Genomic DNA, 16,538 nt, shown 5'->3' with positions numbered 1-16,538 from the left:
CATAACAATGATCTTTTTCTGGGTGAAATTAAGGTCAAATGTCTGTACTCATCAATAAATATTGTAGAATTTGTGGTAATCCTATAAATAGTATAATTTATTTTTGGAAACCAATGACAAAGGATATGTTATGTTTGAAGTATATTAACTACACTCTGTACTCTGGGAATGTGTATGAGAAAATGTGGAAGCAATTAAAGTAAGATATTGTACTTAAGTATAAAAGTCAAAGTTGAATACAGAGAGGTTAAAGGACATATAGGTGAGGGTAGAACACTTTACCGACAGGCATATTGGAGGAACAAAATTTTGATGTTTTCAGTAGTGATTATTTTGCTTTTTATTTTTATTTTATGGTTACATTGCATACATTGAGTAGACATCTAATGCAGGGCAAGTCAAGAATATTAAGACATTCAATATAACATATTTACTTGGAGCAACACTTTGACTTGTGTTGATAACACTATTAGTTTTATATAACATTACTTACAGATTTAGTTTATTAGGTAACCCTTAACAGTGTAATATTCCTTTTCTATTACAGTGTCTTCCAGTTTGGGTGGGGATGGTCAAGGGGTTTTAGTGATCAACAAACTGTTTTACATTCTTAAGCAAAATATACAGATGTGTTTAACTACTTACACAATATAAACATTCAACAGCTTGTGCTACACATGAATGTCGGAAGACTCAATTCAGTAGAGCACTTCATCAAATGTTTCATGTAGGCTTTTGATACCACCAAGAAAATTTGTCAGGCACTCATTTGCAATGTGGCTCACTACCTGAATCTTTGTCACATGTACTGTCAGTGCAAAAGTCCCACTTGTGCGTATTTGCACATAACTTCTTCAGTCTTGAATCTATTGAGCTGTACCCACACCACTATAAGACGATGAAAGCCTGGAACTTTTTAACAGCTTTTCATACCTTCCACTCAGTTTTCCATTTAGCACCCAGGCTGAATCAAGTGGAGAGCATTTGGACTCCTCCTCATGTTAGTCTTCTGTCTTTGAGATGGTCTAACAGACAGTGAGATTCAGTCTGTTTTTCCATCTTGATGACAGAGTTTTCAAATAGCTGCCTTTCAATGAAGGTGAACTCGGCAGATGTTCAGTAGTACTGGTAGTCAGGATGCAGGAGTAAATCTGACTCTGCTGCTAATACTTTCTCATAGCTTCAGTCAAATAAATGACAGCTTTCGTCTAGTGAGCACTTTGTAGTGAGACTGATCTGCTGTATTTTGCTGCAGAGAATAACACATGGGAAGCTCCACAGAGAACTAATATATTTGCTCCCCATATACTATCTGCCTGTTCCTCACTAGGTGCACCCATGTTTATACTTTCTTAGTTGTGTTGGAAAGGCTTTTATGTATGTCAACATTCTGTCTAATGTGACACTAAGGTATCTTAGCTTACCATTGTACTTGACTATGTCAAGGTGACCAAACCATGAACTGATCTTTGCTGATTATAGATGGTTAAAGAGAGGTGGAAAAGACAAATTGTTTGTCCTTAATAAGCTGGCAATTGTTGCAGTGGCTGTCGAGCTATATCCCACGTTGGGGTTGCAGAGGGGAGAGGATCAGTGAGGGGAAGGCAGTGCCGGCTGCTTGCAGCAGTGCTGCACCACTACCCGATTTCTGTGCTTAACATGAAATCAGGGGTGGCACTTGTAGAAATATTGCCTGCTTAAGTGGCACTTTCCGCAGATCAGAAATCATTTAATTTGTTGACATATTCAAGCCTGAGAGTTTTACCTACAACTTATGTATTCTTTATTTATCACAAATAGTGAAAAATGAAAGTAGATGAATGCAGAGCTTACGACACATCAAGTCTAAAGTCAAAACTCAAAAACATTTTTTTAATGTTTGCACATTGCATTTATTAAACACAGGACAGTATTTAGTAATGTTCACAAAGTGTAATTAACTGTGCCTGAAAGTGATCAGTCATTTGTGTTTGATTCAAGATGATGGTAATCATTGCTCGAGGGTGTGGAATTGACGATAACTTCATCGATGGCTATTTCAATTATTGCATGTTGTGCCTAATACTCTTAACTCCTGCTGCTACATATCTGGAGTAACCTTGGAAGTCATGTGGGTTACTGAAAGAAAATCAACATTAATAAAATTCTACACTCTTTCCTTTGACACGTCACCAGTGACATTATTCTGCCTGAAACTCTATTTTACGTGGCCCCTGCCAGTTGCAGGGTGGTAAATGGTCTGCTTTGTGGCCACTACTTTCAGAAATTTTGTTCATGATGTACAATTTCATGGCTGGTTTTTTTCCTTTATTTTGGATAGCAGTTCAGCCTTCGTTATGGAGACATTGCAGTTTCTTGCATGAAACTTCCTGACAAATTGTAACTGTGTGTCAAAGCAGATTCTCATGTTTGACTCAAGGCCTGACACACAGTTCTAATTTGTCAGGAAGTTTCAAATCATCATACACCCTGCTGCAGGCTGAAGATTTGTTCTAGTTTCTTGTATCTTGCTGCAAATACTTGCTGAATATCTCATTTTGTGTAAGTTTTTCTCAAACTTACAAAAGCTGTGTGTGTTCAGTACTGGTGTGAAAATATCCGTGTTGAAAAGAAGAATGGCACAAAAACAAATGGACCAAAACAAAGGTATCAAAGGAACCCCTAGACACACATAATTGACACCATCAGAAAATCAAGTATGAAATGAGTTTATCAATCAATGTGTTCCACCAGAAGGGAAAGCAAAGTGGCCGTACAGACGTCTTTATATTTTTGCTGGTTTTAACACCAGTTAAAGTGTTGAAAAGAAGAATGGCACAAAAACAAATGGACCAAAACAAAGGTATCAAAGGAACCCCTAGACACACATAATTGACACCATCAGAAAATCAAGTATGAAATGAGTTTATCGATCAATGTGTTCCACCAGAAGGGAAAGCAAAGTGGCCGTACAGACGTCTTTATATTTTTGCTGGTTTTTAAAGTTACAATAAAGATAAATGCATACATTTGTGATAAAAGCCATTAATACTGTGTGCAAAAGTGAGAGTAATTAAAAGGCAGTCTCTTGGTGAGACATGGTGCCACATTTTTGTTTCCTGTTGTTGAATATTTGATTATACAAAATACAAGATATGTTTGAAATTTACATATGATGCCCTCAAAGTCTTTAATATGAGTGAAGACCTCTGATTTTAGTTAACTGAATAACATTTCTTGGTAACATCAATATGTACTCCTCTTAACATTTCTGTTTTTTTTTTTATTTTAGTGCTTATTCACAATTTTTATTCATTAATAATAATTTAACAACAGTGGAGATCGCTCTGATTTTTAAGAGTAATGGCACTTTTGCAACAAGTACTTGCAGCATGTGCTTACAGAAATTACTTGGTAGTGGACACAAGCCTTTCATAATACTTTTGACTTCAGGGACAGCTTGATGTTGGTAGCACACAGAGACAAATGAATATCTTTAAAATGGCACTGATTTTCTCCTCTTCTGGCAGCAGTACCACAGTCGTCATGTTATCATGGGCAGACAGTACTTCCATTTCAGGAACATTAGGTCTAAGTTCCCATGTCTTAAGATAAGTCATAAAATTTAATGAGGCTGTTTGTTAGGTGTTTTTCACATTCGGAAAAATCTTCCCTCCAGTATCAAATTGCAAGGTAAACTACATACTGAAATTTCTTGCTGGTCAAGTTTGACAGAACTGTTTTGTAGAGGCTGAATTACACCAGAGCAAGAACATATCCTTGAGCCAAGCTGTCACCGAGTACACATCATTCACTCTCCTTCTTTACCTTAGCACACTTGAAACCATTGACTGCTCAGATTGCTTAAGAGGTTACGTACAGTCTTCCGAGGTACTGGTTTCAGAAATTTCAGTGTTAGAGCCTTGCACTACACCATGCCATAAGTTGTTGACAGTTCAACAAAAACTTTCCTGGTCTTGAGTTTCCTCTGGAATGCAGTTTTTATGTGAGAAGTCAGAGTACCTGCTCACAGCAGCTTCTATGAGGCCTGATTCCAACTGGTTTAAGTGGTAGCACAGATTTAGTTTGTCCTATTATTTGGTCTGAGAAGATTCTTTTCACTAATTTGCAAGGGGAAGCTAAGTAAAAATATTGGGTGAAAGTGCTCTGCAGCTGTTCCTTCCTCCCAGTTTATATAACTTTATCACTTACTGGTGATGTTCCTATCCAAAGCATTTCATTAACAAGGGTAACTAGCTGCTTTCACTTTGTAGGACCACTGTACACAAAAAATTCAGGGTGTAGCCCATCTGTACCTATAGCTTTTCTACATTTTGTGTGGCTAAGGGCTGTCTCAAGTTCAGTGATCATAAATGGAGAAGAGAATTCTGGGTTATATTGTAGAAATTTCTTGATTTCAGGAAGTTAAAGCAAATTTTTGGTGAGTAAAGAAAGTACTTAGTGAAGCCAAGGGATAGATGACTATGAGACAATGATTGTAAAACCAATAAAAGGGTAACATTCCTTGTGTTGAAGCACTCAGTGTAAAAGTCTCAGTGGGGTAGGGAAGCTACAAAATATGAAAAGAGAAATGGAAAGCTCTAATCTAAAAATAATAGGAAAGAAAATAAGACTCTATAATCAGACATATTTATATAGTTTATCAGTGACAACAGAAATGGACATAATGGTGTAGTTATGAGTAGGAAAGCAGAACAAAGAGTGAGTTACTATGAAAAGTACAGGGATTGAATTACTGTCTCAGAATTGATAATGAACCAATGACAACTACAATAGTTCAGGTATATATGCCAGTGTCAAAGGCAGAAGATAGAGGGGTAGAGAAAGTGCAGGAGTGTGTTGAATGGATAACTCTACTCTAATACCCATGGGTGGTATGATAGGGAAACCTAATAAAGACAGAGTTACTGAAGAATATGGACTCAGTAGTAGAGATGAGAGGGGTGAAAGACTCTTTTGAGTACTGAAATTAATTTTCACTAGTAATAACAAATGTATTGATCAGAAATCACAAGAGGAGGAGATATACCAGGAAAAAGACCTCGATTACTTCATGATGAGAGAGAGATTCTGAAATTACATGCTGGATTGTAAGGCATGCCCAGGTGCAGAATAGACTCGTCCTACAATTTAGTAATGCTGAAGAATAATTTAAAATTTAATAAAATCATCAGAAAGAAGCAATGTGTAAAGAAGTGTAATACTGAAATATTAAGCAATGATGTTGGGTATTTCAAGTCTTCTTAGGCTCTAAGTATTGTGATGATCAATACTACACTTAGCAGTTCAGTTAAGACAAATGGAGATCCTTAAAAATGCCATTCACAGGAGTTGATACAAGGAAGGGAACTGTGAAAAGAAACATTGGATAACAAAAGAAAAAAAAATAATTTGGCAACATAAGAAAGAAATAAAGACATGAACAGGAAAATAGGGAAGTTATACAGCAATACAAGTCACTTAGGATTAAAATCAACAGGAACTGCAAAGAAGCTGAATTGAATTGGCTACAGAAAAAATGTGAATAAAGGAAAAAGGAAACAGCCATTCAAAGGAGACATGAAGCATATAGAAAGGTCAAAATAACATAGTGCATAATAAAAAGCAAAGCTGTCAACATTTCAAGATCAAAAAATAGCTCCACTTTTAAGTGCAGAAGAGAGAGAAAATAAGTGGAAATACTACATTGTCTCTATAAGGGGGAGAAACTATTTGCTGATATAATAGAAGAAAAGTGTCAGTGTGAAAGACATAGGTGACCTAGTTGTAGAGATTGTTTAACAGAGCTTTGGAAGACTTATGATGAAACAAAGCAAAAGGAATTGATAACATTGCCTTGGAATTTCTAAAATCATTTTGGGAAGAGCAACTAAACAATTATTCGAGCTAGTGTTTAGAATCTGAGACTGGAGATATAACATCAGAATTTTGGAAGAATATTGTCCACACAATCTCAGTGATTCCAAGGCAGATAAATATTTAACTCCTCGTGCAACTAAGCTGCTGACAAGAATAATTTACAGGGTGATGGAATAGAAAATTTAGGCGATGTTAGATGACAATCAGTGTGACATTATGAGAAGTGAAGGCACAAGAGAAGAGGTTCTGGCATTGTGCTTTCTAGTGGAGAGCTTGCTACTGGGAATAGACTTAGAAAAATAAAAACCCTTTCATGGGATTCGCCAATTTAAAAAATTCCAGCAATGCAAAATGGTGCAAAAGTTTAAAAATCTCAGAAACACAAAAATAAGCTGCCAGGAAAGACAGATAATATATGAGTAAAATATGTAAAATAAGTAGGAGGGAGCAAGTAGAATCGAAGACCAAGAGAGAAGAGTAATTTTAAATAGCACTCATGGATTAGGTCTTAGGCCTGCTCTGACTGGCTGGCTGCTGCCTAAAAGGCAGTAAGAGAAACCATCTATGATATCACCAATCCCTCCAGCTATTATTGCCAGTAGATGAATCTTGCCTCTGTTTCTTTATTCGAACAGCTCCTCCTTTGGACTCATTGAGGCTGAGTTGATCCTCTTCCGAACCACCCTACATCAAGCAACACTAACCATTCAGCTACAGAATAGATCACAAGAGAGAAAAGTTCAGGTAAAAAAAAAAAAAAAAAATAAAAAAAAAATTAAAAAAAATATTGAGAGAGGTGCTATCACTCTCCCCTACATTTAAACCTGTACATTGAAGATGTAATGACAGAAATAGAAAAGAGATTCTGGAATGAAACTGGAACTTCAGGTGAAAAGGTATCAACAATAAGACTATCAGTGACAACACTATGCTTAATGAAGGTGAGGAAAATTTACTTGACCTGTTGAATGGAATGCAGAGGCTAATGAGCAAAGAATTTGGATTCAGAGGAAACCAATGAAAGATAAGAACAACGAGTTGTAGCAGAAATGAGATAAGTGACAAACGTAAACGTAAAAATTTGTAATCCATGCAGTATACGAAGTGAAGGGATTTTGCTATCACAGAAGCAAAATCACATGTTACATACAAATCATGGAGTATAATAAAAAGTGGACTATCACAGACAAAGAGAACATTTTTCACTAAATGATGTCAACTAGCATCAAACTTAGGTCTTAATTTGAAGAAGAAAGTTTTCAATATGCATCTGGAGCACAGCACTGAGTGGGAGTAAATCATGGATTGTGGGAACAGTGGAAAAGAAGAGATGATTACTTAGTAGAAGGTACAGGATGAGAAATCAAGTTGTAGAGCCCATAGAGAGCGAAAACAGATAGGAAAACAGACTTTTTGTTTAAGAAGTGACTGACTTTTTCATTTCCTGAATGTGTGAGTTGTACTGAACAAAAGTTACTATGGAAGATAACAGATGGAGAATGCCATGTAGATTGTTGAGGTCACAATTAGCATAAAAAATGTAAATGGTGAAGAATATATCTGATAATTGTGGAAAAAGAAAGGGCAGAAGGCAGTATTTTTGCACATCTAAAGATGTAAAACAGCAGTTACATCTTTCATATACATATGTTAATGGCAACTATGCAATAGGTGCATTGAAATAAAGCTGTTAGCTGAAAACATTAAAAGTTTATAATCTGATAGCACATGTTCAAAGTAATTGCTGAACAGTTGTTATTTTGAGATTATTAGTGATCTTTCCATTACCCTTTTTTTCACATTGGTTTCCATAGTTATGGATTGTGATGGATAATTAATAAAATCTGTTTACAGGAAAATTATACCAAAGTCATCAGTGGTGAAAGATGAACTTTCAGAAATACCAATCAAGCCATGTTTGAAGCTCAATGTGAGTGAATGCCAGGTATCAGAAGTGAATAATTCTTTTGTTGTTTTTGTATACAATCCGTTGAGCTATCCTACATCTCACTATGTGAGACTTCCAGTGACTTCAACTTCATACAGCGTAAAAGACCCAAATGGTATGCATATTTGTGCAGCAAATTGTTATATGGAATTGATATTCTGTATGTTATTACGCCAAAGAATAATGAACATATGTTTATCTCATTTTTATGTTTGTTCAAAAAGGAAAGGAACAAATTACTCAGCTGGTCCCGATACCTGAGCCAGTCCTGACCGCACCTGGTAGAATGAGTGACGCTAAAAATGACCTGATATTCAAAGCCACAGACTTGCCACCATTAGGGTTCCGAGCCTATTACATTACGAAACTGAATAAAGAGCAACAGAAAGAACATACAAGTGAAAAACTTGATGAAGCACATGAAATAGGTCATAAGGTAAGCTCTATATTAAAATCGCTGTTTATCAACTGTAGATCCTAAACTCTTGCTCCTTTTTTATGCTTGAAATTAATTTCCGGAATATCTTACAAAAATATAGACTTGTCCAATTAATTTACTGATTTTCCATTTAAGCATTAACTTTATAATTAATTAATGCAAGTGTTCTTTTGTAGAAATTTAGTCTAAAGTTTGATGATGTTACTGGGAAAATAAAAAGTATTGTGAGCCAAGGACATGAGATAAAAGTTAAGCAGGATTTCTACTACTACAAAGGGTTCCTTGGAAATAATGAAGTATTTGAGAACAGATCTTCAGGTGCATATATTTTTAGACCTAATGGCTCTGAAGCAGTGCTTGCAAGTTCATCTGTAAAACAGAAAATTATCAAAGGTAAAGAAGCATTCATTTATAATGAAAGTAGTTATGTCCTACATGCATACGCACGCACGCATGCGCGCGCGCGCGCGTACACACACACACACACACACACACACACACACACACACACACACACACACACACACACACAGTATATCATCAAATTTACATGTACAAACATACAATGGGCCAGTGATAACAGCATAAGCAGGCAGCCTGCCTTCAAGAAACACAATGTTGTCTTAAATAGCATTACTACAGTATGATTCACCCATTGATGTTCATGCATAACATCTAAAAAAATTCTGGTCTTAGGTATACAGTCATTTCCTTTAAATAAATCTATGAAAATAAATTGTTATAAGTGTTGGCCTGATGATGGAGCAGATTTAACATACTGTATGTAGTATCTTACATATTATTTTTTCACATATTATGTGATGCAGATCATAATCAATTTTTTTTCTCTCCATTGTAAAAGGACACAAAAGTTATGGTGCAACAATTATCCCTTTTTATTTTTATAAAATGTGATGATTTTGTTATTATTATTATAGTACAAACCAAGTAATTAAAATTGAATGCTGGACATCGATATTATTGCCATCTATGCAGCTGTCATGATTTCTTGGGGAGTTGATATAGGAGTCGTGGCCATATCTGCCATGATCAAGATGAAGTTATCATAATGGAACAAGATGGAGCTACAGTAACTAGGGAATATGTTGTTTTTAACAATTCTCTTTTTACTGTGATCCAAGTATATGATGGAAGGGTATATTTCTGTGATGAAGAGAGATGTGTAACAGAAAGCAATAGCAGTACTATCAAAACTTGCTTAGCTCAGTTTATAGAAATCATTTGTGATGTAAATATGAATTGAAAATCAGCCTTTGCTTACTAGAAGACAGTGTTAAAACTTATCTAAAATTCATACACAGCAAATTGCCCATGACTAAGTAATTGATGTAAGTACATGAGGCGAGTAAGCTGTAATCCTCAGAGACTCATCGTGGGAAGAATAATAAATATGACTGGTTAAAGTAAGTTGTATTTTCAGTTGATACGAATAAATTCGACATTCAGGCCTAACCTAAAATGTTCACCTTTGAAAGCTAGAAATAACTATTGGCACTTGACTAGAATACATCTTTTGGGTTCTAAAATCATCACAAATAAAAAACAGATGGCAAAAGCCTATTCACAACTTCTACAGAAGTCCAACTGCAGTTCTAAGAATCAAAGAGTGTGAAAGGAGTCGATAGCTTGAAGAAGTTCATAGGTGAATGAGACAGGATTGTAGCTATCTCCCATGTTAATCAATCAGCACACTGAGCAAGCCATGAAGGAAACTTGAAAAGAAATTTGGAAAGAGAGTAAAAGTTCATGGTGAAGATATCAAAATTTGAAGGTTTGTTGAGAACATAGTGAGTCAAGGGTAGTCGAGGACTTTGCAAACGAGCTGCAAGGAATGGATATTGTGTGGAAAATAGGTTGTAAGGTGAACATTAGTAAAATTAAAACTAGGGGCAATAGAGGGTAAGGCAGATGATACTATAAGAAAGACTTGCATATGTCTGTATTAGCAATGTATTTGTCAAAGTAGCACTGTACAATGGTCTGTCAACTAAATGGGGATACCATGCTGGATATCTGGTGCAAAGAAGTCCATGGTCATCGTCAACGCAGAAATCAACACTGCATAGTGCAACAGCCATTTACATTGAGGAGGAAGGTTGGAGGGTAATAGAAATAGCCAAGTGATCCGCCAACATGAATAGAGAGGATGGGTATAGGCTTCTGGTGTTGTGGCTGCAGAGCATCTAACACAGGCGCATGGGAGACCGTGGTCACATGTATATAGAGTGCAGGCATGCTGAAGCCTGCACCTGGCAGCAAGTAAAGGGCATTACATCACAGCAACCTCCCTTTTTTTTTTAATTCATGTTTTCACCAATGGCAAGAAATAATATAAACACCTGACAAACCCTTTTTTATCCACCAATGACAAGAAATAATATAAAGACCAATAAAGAACACCTAACATTCCTCCTCCTATCCTCAAGTGCCTATCAAATTACATAAACAGTTTCCTCTGCTATTATATAAGATGAAAAGTCTCTCTCATTCAGCAGTCAACTCAGCAGAGCCCTGAGGAAGGCCACTTGCGATGGTGGCCAAAATGTCTGACAATTTTATATACTGACAATGTGATCAACATCCCAGAAGAATTTTATTGACCGTAACAATGGCTGCAGAAGCCTACATTTATGTTATGCTACTTTTTACTGAGGGTAGCATTCAACTGCGAAAATGTCCTTCAAAAAAACATTGTTCTTTTCTGAGACCAGATCAATATTTTATCTGATTATGGGAGACTGTAATGATTTACTAATGAGAAATTCAGTCACTGTTCATGTATTAGAATACTGGGTAAAAACATTACCAGCTTTTAATCAATTTTAGGACACGATTCAGATGAAACAAGGAGGAAAATTTATCAAGAATGAAATGTCTAAAAAATGAAATAAACTGATTTGCAACTGTTGCCAGGAGAATAAATTACAGTGGTAAGACCTGTGGTCAGCGATAGTATGAACAGAAATCAGTAGATGGCAGGATGAGCACAAGTATGCTAATTGGACTGAATCGTAATGGCGATCTTTTATTTATGTATTAGTTGCTGTTGTTACATATGATTTGCACCCTAGAATATATTGTAGTCCGTGTTTCACAGCTACTCAAGCTTAGCACTACAGAAGAGTTGGACGGGGAACAGTGATACCAGCTTGGGTGCGAAGTGAGAACTATGAAAGGAGGGACCAGTGAGCAGACCACAAATTACATCATTTTGCCAACTATGGGAATGCATACCGCATACGTGGCTTTTCAAGAACATGTACCATGTTTAAACTACAGTTTGCCTCAATCCATTTGTACTCAAAATTGAACTGACCTTAAAATTGGACAAATACTCAACAAGAGTATTCATTTCTGCAGTTGATGGTAAAAGTCTAGACGGGGGCCAATGGCATACACATGTATTTCACGCTGTAATGTTCTCGACACTCAGCGTGACATATGACAGGAATGAAAGGGGGTATGTCAACTGCTGGTTCTATGCAGCCAATGAGAGCGGCGGGCAGGTGATATGTGTATAAGCAAGAGACATTGTAACATTTCACATCAGAATAGAAGTGAAACCCGATATGCATTTGGATAAAAACAAATGTGTTCACAGGCCCCATATAATCACAACATATGTGGAAGAAACACAATGAAAATTCAAATTTCGCAGCTGTGCAGTGAGTATGATCATTAAAAATAGTGAAACCACAGATGACAGGTGTCAGCAAGTGAAAAATGTGGAAAAGGAAATTATTGTAAAGCATTTCTTTTCATTAATTTTATTTCTCCTTGTATTACCAAAATGTAGACGATCAATAAATGGCATAAATTTAGTATAGGTATAATGTTCTCTTTTTAGGCAGATACTTTACATCAATACAACAGTTTGTAATTTTGACTAGTCAGAACACATTGAAAAGAAGTTTTTCACAAGAGGTCTCTTGCGGGGAGAGGGGAGGGGGGGGGGGCGGCAAGGGAGGTTGTCTTATAATCAATGTCATCTTGTACTCGGATAAATACAGTAGCTTCTTCTTATTCATCTTCATGTCATTTTGGCCATCTGAGGACCATATAAATTCATATCAGCTTTGTTTCTTATGTTTCTCCTTGTCCATTATTCTTCCACTCTCATACTTTGCAACTTCCTTCACTCTTCTTCCCACGATGATTTTTTTCTGGGTCTAGTCCTGTTTTTGAAACCTGTGAAAGCCCAGTTTTCTGTTTAAAGTTCACCTTGTTGTAAATCTCTGGTTCCTGTATTCCAATGTCCTCCAGATCTCTTTGTACCTCTTGGATCTGAAGTACCTTGGTTTTCTTGTTCACCAGAAACTGTATGAAATGCACTAACCTCCCCTGGTTCAGTCTAAGGATGTGTCCAAAAACAAGGTCCTCCTTTTCCTGATGATGTCTGAGAGTCTATCTCTTGTTCTTGGTTTGCTCTTCTTCTAAATTCACCATCTTCTGTCCTTTTAGGTCCGAATATTGTCCTGAGAATCTTTTGTTTCACCACCTCTAGTCTCATAAGTACTCCTGTTCTTACTAGGTCAAGAGTTTCTGCTTCATATAAAGCTTCAGGGCAGATCAATGGCTGGTAATGTCTCAGTTTTTCATTAATTAAAATATTATTCTTATTGTAGATGTTCATAGTTTGTATGCTAAATTCATTTTGTGTGTGTGTGTGTGTGTGTGTGTGTGTGTGTGTGTGCTCACTGCTTCCTTTCTTGTCAGCCCAGTTTATATCCTATCAATTCTACCAGGAATTAAAATGTCTCCACATTCTTAATTTATACTGCCATCCATCTAGGAGCTGCCTTGATTTTTGTTATGAACTGCATCTTCTTGAGAGAGATCTTAGGCTTGCTTTAGTTGCTTGTCCCTGTCGTTCTGTCATTTGGCTAACCATCTCTTCTAATGATTCCAACAATATCACAATATCATCTGTGAATGCTAGACTACCTACTTGTATTCTTTTTTTTCTTGCACGCCAGTCATATTTCACCCATTCCTTTCCTTTCTAATACCCACTCCCTGATCACCTTATCAAGAACACAGTTAAACAGCAAAGGGGAGAGTCCATCTCTCTGTTTCACACCTGTTTTGATATTTATGGCCACAGAAAGCACTCCTCTGACCTTCGACTTGTTATTTCACTTAAAGCCTGTTTAATCAGTGCTCTGGATTTTCTATCCAAACTCATCTACTCTAAAATTTGGAACAGTGCTCATCTATCTACTGAATCTTAAGATTTCTTGAAGGATGTAAATGTGAGCACAAACTTTTTGCTTCCTCTGTTTTTGATACATGATTACCAGTTTCAGATTCAAGGTACGCCTGCCGACTAATGTCAATGCCTGACCACCCGTCATATTTCTCCTTCTTTGACGACTGTTGACCACCAGTATGGGCTGTATGTATCTGCCCTGTTACCTCCTGGAGTTCGCTTTCATCGCCTGTTTCAGCAACTTGATTTTACCCTCCCTACAACTTTGAGTGGGTGAGAGTCTGACGCCACCTTGGCTCCAGGCTCTGGTTCGCGTTCACCTTGAACTCAGCTCGCTCCCAAAGGAGAGGACTGCGGATTCGATATACCACCCGAGGCTTGTCGAACTTAATTCGAGGCTTGCTAATAATGTCTTTATTTACACAGATGGCTCCAAGACTACTGCTGGTGTCGGATGTGCCTTCGTCGTTCAGGCTGTTCAGTATATCCGCCACCATCATCATTCTCCCTATGCTATCTGCTCTAATGCTTTGAGCGCCATTCGGAGTCTCTTTGACCCATATTCGGACCACCCTCTCGTGCAACGAATTCAACTGTCCCTTCAGTCGCTAGCTGATACTGGCACTCGTGTCCTTTTTGTTGTGGATTCCTGGCCACGTTGGTGTGCCTGGGAATGAAGCTGCTGATGCTGCGGCCAAGTCTGCTGTCCTACTGCCTCAGACAGCTTCCTTTTGTGTCCCATCAACTGATGGTAGTGGGGTTCTTTGTCGACGCGTTTAATCATTGAGGCATGAGGCTTGGTCCTCTCTCCATGAAAATAAGCTTAGGGCCATCAAACCGATCCCAATGGCTTGGACGACCTCCTCCCGCCCTTCCCAGTGAGAGGAGGTCATTGTGGCCAGGTTGCAGATTGGGCAGTGCTGATTTAGCCACTGCTACCTGTTGTCCAGTGACCCCGCCCCGCAGTGCCCCTGTGGTCATCCATTGACAGTGCGCCATGTTTTATTGCCATGTCCCCATTTTATTCACTCTTGTGCTGTCCTGTGTCTGTCGTCTACCTTACAGGAACTTTTAGCTGATGATGCTCGAGCAGCTGCTCATGCCCTTAATTTTATTACATTGACGGACTTGTCGAAAGAGATCTAACTCTTTTATTTTGTTTATCTGCATCTTTTTAAGTACTTTCTGGTGTTGTCCCCTTGCATTTTTCTTCACTATTAGTGTACTAACGTTTGTGACCGGTCACTAATGACCTTAGTAGTTGAGTGCCCTAAACACAATTTTTTGAAAAAAACTTCTGTTGTTTAGTGAGCCAAATACCTGCTGGCCTAGTACATTACCAGATTTGTGATTTGATTTGGAAAGCCCTTGCAGATAAAACTCTTCATTCATGATGCAACAATATTGGTAGATGTAAAGGTAATTTCGGCAGTACCCCAAGAGAGTGTTACAAGGCCATCATTGTTTACATTTTGTGTTAACAATCTAGAGGACAGTGTTGGAGGCTCTATGAGGTTGCAGAAGACTGTAGTGAAATGCAAGGGGACCTGCAGGGGATTGTTGATTGGTGCAGTGTCTTTCATCTGACCCTGAATGTAAATTAATGGAATACATTACACATAAGTAGGTGAACAGGTCCTCTGCTCGTTGAAAATACTATTGGTGATGAATTACTAGCAACTGAAACTGTCCTAAATCAGAATTACAACTAATTGCATGAGCATTGTGGAGATCCTTAACAAACCCCAGTGGTACACAATACAAGAAAGCCATTATGTGTCAAGGGGATGTTTGCTGTTGAAAATTTGAGTATGTGAACTCCAAGATGATATGGACAACATATTATTTCTTCCCACATATATCTTGTCGAATGGCCATGATGTGGAGGTCGGAGTTTGTACAGAGCCTTACTAACAGTCAGTCTTCCCACTTTCTATTTGCGAATGGAACAGGAAATGGGGGAAAGATGGTGGTACTGAAGTGAGCTCCACCACACCCTGTAAAGTGGATTATGGAGTATAGATGTAGATTTCCTCAGTACATGTCATGCTTTTCCTCTACTCGTGAGTGTGTAGTCGCAAACACCTTCATTTTAATTTCCTTGTAGTCTACTACTTGCACTGAAATAGCACATTTTGTGTAGTGCCTCTACAGCACAGTTAATTAGTACTCCACTGTAACCATGATGCACTGGCTGTTCTTTGTTTTTTAAGTCAAATCAGTTCTGAGTGAATTATGTCTTAACCAGTCATCTCTTTCATTTTTTCCCATTTGTCAGGAAGTCCTTTATTGTAACACATACCTAAATTGATTGACTTCATATTTAATATTTTATGGTGGAGATGCCGAGTCACAGATAGACACAACAAAAAGACTGTCAAACAAAGCTTTCGGCCAAACAGGCCTTCATCAGAATACACACACACACACACACACACACACACACACACACACACACACACAAATGTAACTCACTCATACATGACCACAGTCTCCAGATTAAGCTTTGTTAGACAGTATTTTTGTTGTGCCTATCTGTGAGTCGACATCTTCACTAAATGGCGAGTAGCAACTATCCTTTTCATAATTTTGTTATTATTCCATCCTATATTTTCCGTTGTTTGACTTCATATTCATTTTGTCTTTGCCTGATTCAGAAATACAGTGTTCAAAAAACAATCCTTTCTTTTTTGTTTTAAATAAATCTGATTGCATTTGTGATCTGAAATTAATCATTCAAATTGTATATGTAAAATTGTAACACACCAAAAAAGATATAAATGTGCATGGATCTATTTGTCATTGTTGTATGTGTTTCTTAAGGTCCACTTGTTGATGAAGTTCATCAAGTCTTCTCAGATTGGATTAGCCAAGTTGTTCGAGTTTACAAAGGAGAGAACCATGCAGAGCTAGAATGGATGGTTGGACCTATACCAATTGAGTAAGTGTAGTATTCATAGATCACATTTAAAAATTAGCAGTATTAAAATTGAGAAGTTAAAAGTTTGCCACTGAATTGTTGGTGATATATCTTAACACTGCAGCTATATATAAAATTAATT

At 37.4% G+C, this 16,538-nt stretch overlaps 1 protein-coding gene across 2 annotated transcripts in view; it reads left to right on the top strand.

Annotated features, from left to right (window-relative positions):
• The window catches only part of LOC126336962 (lysosomal alpha-mannosidase-like), a 132,324-nt gene that overhangs the window by 98,457 nt on the left and 17,329 nt on the right, over positions 1-16,538 (top strand). For both annotated transcript variants that reach the window (XM_050001177.1, XM_050001168.1), the window contains exons 10-13: positions 7,714-7,922; positions 8,032-8,243; positions 8,423-8,639; positions 16,300-16,417. In XM_050001177.1, coding sequence (XP_049857134.1) covers positions 7,714-7,922; positions 8,032-8,243; positions 8,423-8,639; positions 16,300-16,417 — 756 coding nt within the window. The remainder of the gene's footprint in view (positions 1-7,713; positions 7,923-8,031; positions 8,244-8,422; positions 8,640-16,299; positions 16,418-16,538) is intronic.

Source organism: Schistocerca gregaria, chromosome 1, assembly GCF_023897955.1.
Source record: "Schistocerca gregaria isolate iqSchGreg1 chromosome 1, iqSchGreg1.2, whole genome shotgun sequence".
Classification (NCBI taxonomy): domain Eukaryota; kingdom Metazoa; phylum Arthropoda; class Insecta; order Orthoptera; family Acrididae; genus Schistocerca; species Schistocerca gregaria.
This window is presented reverse-complemented; position numbering and strand designations above follow the sequence as displayed.